We start from the raw sequence: 9,686 nt of genomic DNA on the forward strand, positions 1-9,686 counted from the left end.
CGTATGTCTTCATTATGTGTGGATCCGTCAAAGACAGAAGGTTTGGATAACAAGAGAAATAAATAGATCCATCACATAAGGAAGATTTTATGACTCTAAATAAAGAGTCATTAAACTTATTATGCCTTTTATCCCTTACAGAAAGTATGGCTGAGGTATTTAAACCTACCTTAATTGCAGGTTTTAATGCAACTTGTGCCATTCCCACATGAAAGAATAGATATTTCTCTTGATGTTTTACTATGAGCTTTTTAGAAAATAAGCTCAATGACCAGAATTCTTTATGGATAGGTGTTGCTTGTTCCACCGTTTTCTCGATATAATCCGATTTTAGAACAAAGTTGGAGTTTAATTTGCAGATAAGATTAGCAGAAATAGATGGTAATTCCAATTGTTCGAATTATTATCTATATCAGACACCAATAATATTTCTTTATTTTTTGATCTATTCTTTTCACTGGTACTTCCTCTTGAACTACTACTTTTAGAGACCAAAAAAGTTTTCAAATAATCTATCCATTAATCTAGATCAATTTTGATGATTTACTCTTCAAGCCTTCAAGCGATCTCACAATTACAACAACAATGGATACGCTACTTGGGTTGCTCCAGACTATGTGGATAGACTTTCTCCAACCACTCTGATTAGGGGAATCCAGCGCAGCTATCTAGGAACCTAATAGTAATATTAAACAAAGCTAAAGTTATCTGATGTTATCTACAATTACAATGCTGATTATGATTTTCTAGATGATTTTTAAATAATTCAGAGTCTTCACTTATTAATTCTCTTCTAAAAACTAATATTTCTCGCTTACTAGTAAAATCTATTAAAAGTCATTTTTACACAATATCACTAATAAAATTAGACATATACACATAAAAGTCTTACAGTCATGTGATGGCTTGGAATAGTATATCCAATAGTCAAATTTTTTGGAAGATTCTTTAACTGGAATGTTTTCCTGTTCAGTTAACTGCGACTTAAGATCAATTTGGAGTTGTCAGATTTTCTCATCTAATTCATTTATTTGAGCACAAACTTTATATACTACTCTTTCGAGTTGCTTTTAGGCCATAAACTTGAAATTTTTATTGATAATAGAAATTGTACAAGCATACATTCTACAAACACTTAGAACATTACAAGAATTCACAAATATGGAAAACACTCTCTAAAAAGACTCTAAAGGAAAAACTTGCCACTCTTTTTACATTATATAGCTATTTATGCACATATAAGGAATCTTTTATTCGTCAATTTTTTATTGACCACTTAGTGGAGTGCTCAGAAAATCTTTTAGTACACTTTATAATTTATAAAGGTCTTGGATGTCCATGAATAATTATTTTGACATTTTATCCTTATCTTTTGAGTCATTATCGTTTGTTTTGTCAAAACGTGATTTTCAGCATTCTACCTTTATTTTTGAGTTGGTAGATTCTTTCATATTTCCTAGTGCGTTGAATAATTGTTTCCTTAATTATTCATTTGACACAAATTGTAACAAGTCTTTGAAAAATTGGGATAGATTAGTAGGAGATGAAGCGGTCTTAGATGAATTTGACTTTTTGATCCTAAACCCAACCCAAACACCACTATTAAATCTTACTAATGATTCTTTATTATTGATTTTCTGCTTAAGCATTCATCCATAACCTTTTTCTGATACATCAGTTTTAACAATTTTAAGCTTAGGGTAGCAAGACAAGGAAGAGATTTTACTCTATTTTTAATTTTTATTACTGTCAATATATGTTAGTCATACTATTCTGGAGGATTTTTCTTTAACTTTTGAAATCAAGGTTTTGCATTCTGAATTAGATTTTTATAGGAGTAGACTTTTTAAAAATCTTTGCAACCGAGATTTTTCTTTTATTTCATCAAGAAATTTATTAGCGGGCCGGATTCTATCCCTCTATTAAAGGAATAACGGTCTCATTCTCTATATTATCACCTAAAAATTTGATTTTTGTTTGGAAGAGTTTAATTTTCGAGTAGAAACCATTAATCTATTGTTTTTAACAATTTTGATAAACATATTTAAATGCTTAATATATTTTCTTAGAAAATATTAAGATATTATCAATATAAACTATAGTGAATACTGAATAAGTATTGAAAATATTATTCATAATTTTTTTAAATTTTGATGGGTTATTTTTTAGGCCAAAAGATATTACATTCTATTCCTAATACTCGAATGAAACTGTAAATACTGTTTATATTTATCTTCTTTTTATTTTCTTCTGTAATTTAGATCTGTAAATATTTTGATTTTATTTCAAATTTTGAGAAGATTGTTTTCTCATAGAGCCTATTTAATATATTTCTTTTATTAGACAAAGGACTGTGATCCACCTTAACAAGGTTTGTAATTGATGACTAATATGGGAACTCTTTTTAATTCATCTGTGTTTTATGTGAAAAACGCGGGGCGACTCCACGGGAAAATGTAAGGAATGATTGTGAGATTTGAGGGTGAAGGCCGAAAGGTAAAATGGGGAGGGTGGCCCGGTTTAGTTCTCTCATATATTTGTTTGGTTCATTTTTTGCCATTAATTTTGATTAACAAATCTAATTGAACTAAAAATTAAAAATAATAATTAAATTAAATAATTAAATCGAAATAAAAATTAATTTAATTTAATTTGATTTTCAGTTAAAATAAATTTTTTTTTTGCAGAAATTATAAATGTGTGATGCGATTAAATTTAGGAGTTAACATGGTTTTTAAACTATTAAGATCAAATTATTTCCCAGTATTTTTACTCTTTATTAACTGATGATATTTTTTTATTTTTCTTGCTTTTTTTATTTTATGTAAAGTATTTTTTATATTTTTTAGTATTTAGAATGTTGAAAAAATATTTTCAGTTGAAGGAAGAATTAAACTATTTTAAAGAAAATAATTTTTTCAAAGAGTAATTTTTTTTCTTCACATTTTTAGAATTTTATTAAGATTTTTATGTATAATTTTATTAATATGTTTTACTTTAAAATTAAAATTAAATAATAAAAAATAAATTATTTTGTTGAAAAATATTTTTTATATATAAGTTATTTTTTTAAAACAAACAGTATTTAAGACTATTTATTTTTGAAAAATAATTTATATTTGTATAAAAAATGTGATAAGCCTTGATATAATATAAATAAATTGAATATTTTATTAAATTTATTTTTTTGGATTTATCATCATATTTAAGGGACTTTTTAATTTGGGTCAAAAAAGCAATGTCTTATTGCCATTCCACAAAACCGTGCCATTCCACAAAACCGTATATAAGATTTCTTTTGTGAAAAAATATTTTTTAATAAAATACTTTATTTTTTATTATTTAATTTTAATTTAGAAAAATGTATTCACAAATTTATATAGAGGTTATTTTTTAAAAAATATTTTAATTTTTAAGAAAGATTATAATATTAATAAAATTATCAAAGTGCAAATAATAAAGAGGTATTTTTTTATAATAACTTAAAATTTTTTCAATTAAGAAAATATTTTTTATTAATTTTTCTGAATATTTCTAATATCAAAAAATGGGAAAGATATATTTTTTAAAATATATTTAAAAAAAAAAAAACAAAGTCTAAACGATCATCTCAAGTTGGTTGGGTTTCACTCTTCCATGTCCAGTTTTTATCTTATTTTATTTTTACGTATTTTGAGATGAATATTTGTTAAAAGGCTAAATATTTATATGAATTATATAGTGAGTTAAAAATATTATTTTATTTTTTAATTTAAATTTATTATGAATTATTGTTAAAAAAATTAAATAAATTAAATAATATCATAGGCTAAATTTAGCACATTTTCAAATTTTAATAAATAAATATTTATTTTTTTTTTACATAAATTTAGACAAAAGTAAAAGCTAAGCTATTTTTTTGCTTTGATTGAATGACAAATTTAGCATTTGGGAACGTGTATCTGGGTGATCAGTATTATGTTTAAATTAAAAAAGTTAATTAAATTAAATTAATTTAAAATTTTAGTTTAATTTTTTATTTATTTTGATTTGATTTAATTTTTAATTTTAAAATTTTTAATTATTTTAATTCGATTCGATTTTAATAAAAAAAATAAAAAGATTAAACCGAATCGATTAGTAATAATAATATATTATTTTTAATAATATAGAGAAATTAAATTATATTAAAATTAAAATATTTTAATTAAATTTTAAAATATTAAAAATAAAATATAAAAAATAAAAAAATTTATTAAAAATTAAAATTAATCGAATCGAATCAAACTAATTCGATTCGATTTTCTAAAATTAATTTAATTTAATTTTTATAAATTTTAAAATTTTAATTTTTTAATCAGGCTTCGTTGATCCCGTCCAATAAAATAAACAATCCGTTTCCCAATTAAATTAATTTTGCAGTCACATCTCCGACAAATCAATCCCACACGCCATACTCATGTCTTATCCCCACAAAAAAATTACAAATAAACTAAATGAAGGAGAATAAGACAAAGTCTTTAGGTTTAATATATTCATCCATGTGGGAAGCCTGGAAGTTTATGTTACATTTGGTTTAATGGTGGAATGAAATTGGTAATTAATCGTACTGATAATTGATAGTGGTTTATTTACATTAAGCATTTGGTGTAATTTTGTATAAATATTAATATTTATATATAAACTGACTAATAATTTATATTTTATTATTTAAATAAATGTGGTTTTTATTTATTAATTAAAAAAATTAATTTAAAAATTATTTAAAACAGTTTTAGTGCGACTGCTATATTGGCTCATTCTAACAATAACAAGCATCAAACCAACAGCCAATCTGCCTTATTTTTGTGGGACCGTCATCGGTCTAATAATCAAAAGAGGTTGACTAAGCTCGAAATCGTGATAGTTTACCATATCATATCCTGGAATTTTACAGTCGTGTACAACATGATCCGAAATCGTTTTGATATATCACCTAAACTCATGGCGATTTTGGGACATTATGGTAATAAAATAATAAATTATAGAAATGAAAGTCGTAACAGATAATAGCGACAGTTTATTGCATGTAGGAAGTTGATGGGGCAACCAAATAGTTGTTGGAGGGTCTCGTTGGCTCCTAATTTTAAGATTCTTATTCTACACACCTAAGCTTTGCCTCATCAATAAATTTTTGTAAATTACATTCCTACCCTTTTAGCATTTTAGCACTAATTCCACCTCAAAATTCTAAATTATCAATTTTTACTACATTCAACGTGAATTTGATATTCACTTTTAAATTTAAAATTATTTAAAATTCTCATGGAAATTGACTTTACATTAAATGCACTCAAATGAAAACATAGATCTCAAGGCAATATGGTTAATTTTGAATCTATAATTGCCACATGGAGCATTCTAAACGGTGAGTTTTACTCAAAATTTGCTTTCATAATCCTCTAACCACTGCAGCCCAAATCCCTTATAAAATATGTTGAAAATCATCATGATTAATTCCTAAAAATCAATTTAAAATCAGAAGGTGATTAAGATATATATAAATACTAAGCAAAGTCTCTTTGAGGCAGACGTAGCACTGAGATGGCTGAAGGACTCAGTCTCCAAAAGATGGTGAAGAGCTCTCCTTCAAAGGCTTTGGTTATCAGAATCAACTTGATTTTTCTCGCTTTCTTTCTCGTTATCTATGCTACGCTTCTTCTCCGGCCTTCTTCTTCTTCAGTCTATTTCGAGAATGAAGCTAATTCTCTGGTTAGGTGCTCTTTCCACGACTGCCATCACAAGGTAAGGTGAGCTTAAGACTGCTTTTTTAACAATAATTTCAATGTTAAATGATTAATTTCATTTGTTTTTATGATACCCATTTGCTTAAACTTGAATTTTGTAGATGGAAACCAGCCGTGTGATTAAGATGAAGGCGGTGTTGGAAGAGGCTAAAATCCATAAACCAAAGCCAAGAGGAAACACGACAAAGCTTGAAGTGCCAAGCTTCATGAAAAAAATGGGCAACAAAGTGAAGATTGGAATGGTTAATATAGATGAAGATGATGTTAGCGAATGGAAACTGCATGGAGAAACTATACAAATCCATTTTGAAAGAGTCTCTGAAAATTTTAAATGGGAACATTTATTTCCAGAATGGATTGACGAGGAAGAAGAACTTGAAGGCCCGTCCTGCCCAGAAATACCAATGCCAGATTTCAAAGCTTATGAAACTATGGACGTAATAGTAGCCAAGTTGCCATGCAAGTTTCCTGAGAAATTATGGAAGAGGGAAGTGTTTAGGCTGCAAATTCATCTGGTGGCAGCAAATTTGGCAGTGAAGAAAGGGAAGAGGGATCGGAGTTGGAAGACTAAAGTAGTGTTTTGGAGCAGGTGCCGGCCGATGCTGGAGCTGTTTCGATGCGATGAGTTGGTGAGACAGGAAGGTGATTGGTGGTTGTACGAGCCACAGATGTGGAGGCTTGAACAGAAGGTTTCATTGCCAATTGGGTCTTGCAGGCTGGCTTTGCCTTTGTGGGGTAAAGGTATAACTGTCTTTCTTCTAATCCCTGCATGTTTTTCAACTCATAGCTATTAGGTAAATACCCGATCCAAGCCCTTGAGAAGTAAGAGAAAAAACAATACTATTTGATTTTATAATATAAAAAAAACTTTCCGTTAATTCATTGATTTTAAAAAATATATTAAATCGTTTTTCAAGTTTAAAAACTCTACTAATTAATCTATATATCATTTATTAATTTTAATAATTAAATATTATAAAAAGATTTAAAATATCTTTAATATTAATGTATTAATTACTAGACATTTTTATAAAAATTGAAATCAATTAATGAATTAATTTTTTCATATTACAAAATTTTAATAATAAAATAATTATATTTTATCTAGAAATGAATTATTTATTTAAAATAATAAAAGGTTTTTCGAGATTTAAAACTCTTGAACCAGTATTTGGTGAGGAAAAAATTTTTTTCAAACAAGGTTTTTGGATGTTTTTGAAAACCTCGTATTTTCTTTAAAAATCACCAAATAGTATAAAAAATTTTTCATTCTCCTAAATAATAAAAAAATTATTACGATTTAAAAACCATAAAACTATATCTCATAAAATTATATGATAGAAAATGTTACTGTTACTCTACCAATTTCCAAACATAGTGTTTTAAAGGCTATAACTAACAAAATGACTCAATATTAGATTTTTTAAATTTTTATAAATGTTTTAATATTGTTTAAAATTAAAAATTAATTAATAAATATTTTTCAAATAGTAAATTTAAAAAATAAAAATAAAAAAACCGAGGAAAACGCGCCAGGTAGGGGTCGAACCTACGACTTTCTGCTTAGGAAACAGACGCTCTATCCACTGAGCTACAGGCGCAGATGTTTAAAACAGCAATACGTAAGCATAATCATATAAGTATATGGAAATTTTGCTTCGCTTAATGATGAAGTTGAGGATTCGGCAGCTAAAACATTGGTTTGGTTTGCAGGTATTGATGAAGCATACGACGTATCAAAGATTCAGAACAATGAAAGAACAAAGAGACGAGAGGCCTATGTCACAGTTCTTCATTCCTCGGAATCCTACGTTTGTGGAGCCATAGCCCTTGTCCAAAGCCTCCGCAAAACAGGCACAAAGCGAGACCTTATCCTTCTCCTCGACAAATCCATTTCCCAACCCAAACGTGAAGCTCTCGCCGCCGCCGGATGGAACATTCGTCTCATCAAAAGAATCCGAAACCCTTTAGCCAAAAAATACTCATACAACGAATACAACTACAGCAAGTTCAGGTTATGGCAGCTCACGGATTACGACAAGATTATTTTCATAGATTCAGACATTATCGTTTTACGTAATCTTGACGTTCTCTTCCAGTTCCCTGAAATGACTGCTACAGGAAATGATATTTGGATCTTTAACTCTGGGATTATGGTCATTGAACCTTCAAATTGCACGTTCAAAATTTTGATGGATCATCGCAAGGACATAATCTCCTACAATGGTGGAGATCAAGGTTTCCTTAACGAGGTGTTTGTCTGGTGGCATAGGTTGCCGAGAAGAGTGAATTTTCTGAAGAATTTTTGGGCAAATACTACACTTGAAGCAAGTGTTAAGAACGAGCTATTTGGAGCAGACCCACCAAAAGTTTATTCAATTCATTATCTGGGATTGAAACCTTGGAATTGTTACAGAGATTATGATTGTAACTGGAATATCGGAGATCAGAGAGTTTACGCAAGTGATGTTGCTCATAGAACATGGTGGAAATTTCATGATGGTATGGATGAAAATTTGCAAAAGTTTTGTGGGTTAACAAAGAACAGAAAGATAGAGTTGGATTGGGATAGAATGATGGCTAGAAAGAACAGATTCAATGATAAGCATTGGAAGATAAACATTACAGATTCAAGACGTAAAAATTTGATTTAGAGAAATTGTAGCAGATGATAAATTAATAATTTTTTTGTTTTCCAATTTCGTAATTTTCCTTTTCCTTCTCTTAATTTTGTTTCTGGATTAAAAACCATATGTAATAATTTCCTTATAAGTTATATGTGAATATATAGCTATAAATTGAGGATTATGGTTTTTTTTTTTTTTTTGAAATGAGAATTGAAAATTTGAGGAGTAGAAGATGAGATTTATCAGATTTACTCAGATGTACTTACCACCAGACTAAACATGTGAGTGCAATATTATAATTATTTAATGGACTAAATATATATATACATATATTTTATACTTATAAAATAATTTAGACCACAAAATTAAAAATATTATATATGCACTCACAAGTTTTACTCTCTTAATTTTCAATTTCTATTTAAAAAAAAATTATACAATTGCTTAAGTTATAATTTTTGTGTAACTAGCTATTTAAATTTTCAAGGCAATTGCCAAAAATAAACTATACATACTCTCTTTTGAGATTGAGTAGAAGAAAATAATTAACTAACTTCTGCAAAAGAAGACTCATTTGAATTATTTATTCAATAACGAACGCCAAATTTTGATTAGATTTATTGACATTTGGTGACCCTCATCAAAGAAGGCATCACTAGAAAATGATGGATTGCAAAGCAATTATCATTCAAAAATAGAGAAAGAAATTGTGGATGGTTGAGTTTGGTTGAACAATCTATTTAGGTATACCTACTAGACCAAGAGAAATGAGAGTGCTTGTATATACTAATTCATGTAAGAGTCAATATAGAGTTTATTAATCCAACCACCATTAGGTTTAGGTTTACTAATCTTCAATTAGCTAAAGAAAAGCATTAACTTCTAAAAGTGGGTAGAAACAAAAATTAATTATTCGATAAGATAGATAGAATGATAGAAGTTTTTTTTTTCTTAATTAAATTTCTCTCGATTATAATCGTTACGAAGATATTATTGTTTAAACCCTAAATGTAATAGTATTAAGAAGGAAAATCTTACTTTTTAATAGATCGATCTGGTATAAATTCAAATAATTTAAGATATCGTATAATATATATAAAAATTTAGCTTAATTAAAGAGATAAATATGTTGAGGTATAATTTGAAATGGTCAATGTGTTACTTGAGTCATACTCAATTTGCCATTAATTAATGCTTTCATGCAATTTTGTATTTGAAATCATTGTGTCTTTTGCAAGAGTATGGAAAGCTAGATAGTATAATTATTATTATTATTATTAATTATTTTTTTCCA

The 9,686-nt window shown here is 27.6% G+C and overlaps 1 protein-coding gene and 1 non-coding gene across 3 annotated transcripts; one reads left to right on the forward strand and one right to left on the reverse strand.

Annotated features, from left to right (window-relative positions):
• Nucleotides 1-5,529: 5,529 nt before the first annotated feature.
• LOC110615152 (UDP-glucuronate:xylan alpha-glucuronosyltransferase 2) lies at nucleotides 5,530-8,570 on the forward strand. Of its 2 annotated transcripts, none has more exons than XM_021756873.2 (3): nucleotides 5,530-5,763; nucleotides 5,867-6,506; nucleotides 7,479-8,570. In XM_021756873.2, exons 1-3 carry the CDS (start codon nucleotides 5,563-5,565, stop codon nucleotides 8,417-8,419), a joined length of 1,782 nt encoding a protein of 593 aa, XP_021612565.1. In that variant the 5' UTR covers nucleotides 5,530-5,562; the 3' UTR covers nucleotides 8,420-8,570. The 2 variants fall into 2 exon arrangements, with proteins under 2 accessions (XP_021612565.1, XP_021612567.1); XM_021756875.2 differs by having other exon boundaries at nucleotides 5,629-5,768.
• On the reverse strand, nucleotides 7,294-7,366 carry TRNAR-CCU. Its single transcript has one exon. It is a non-coding gene; the product is annotated as a tRNA-Arg (tRNA).
• Nucleotides 8,571-9,686: the final 1,116 nt, after the last annotated feature.

The sequence above is a fragment of the Manihot esculenta genome, chromosome 5, assembly GCF_001659605.2.
Source record: "Manihot esculenta cultivar AM560-2 chromosome 5, M.esculenta_v8, whole genome shotgun sequence".
NCBI lineage: Eukaryota > Viridiplantae > Streptophyta > Magnoliopsida > Malpighiales > Euphorbiaceae > Manihot > Manihot esculenta.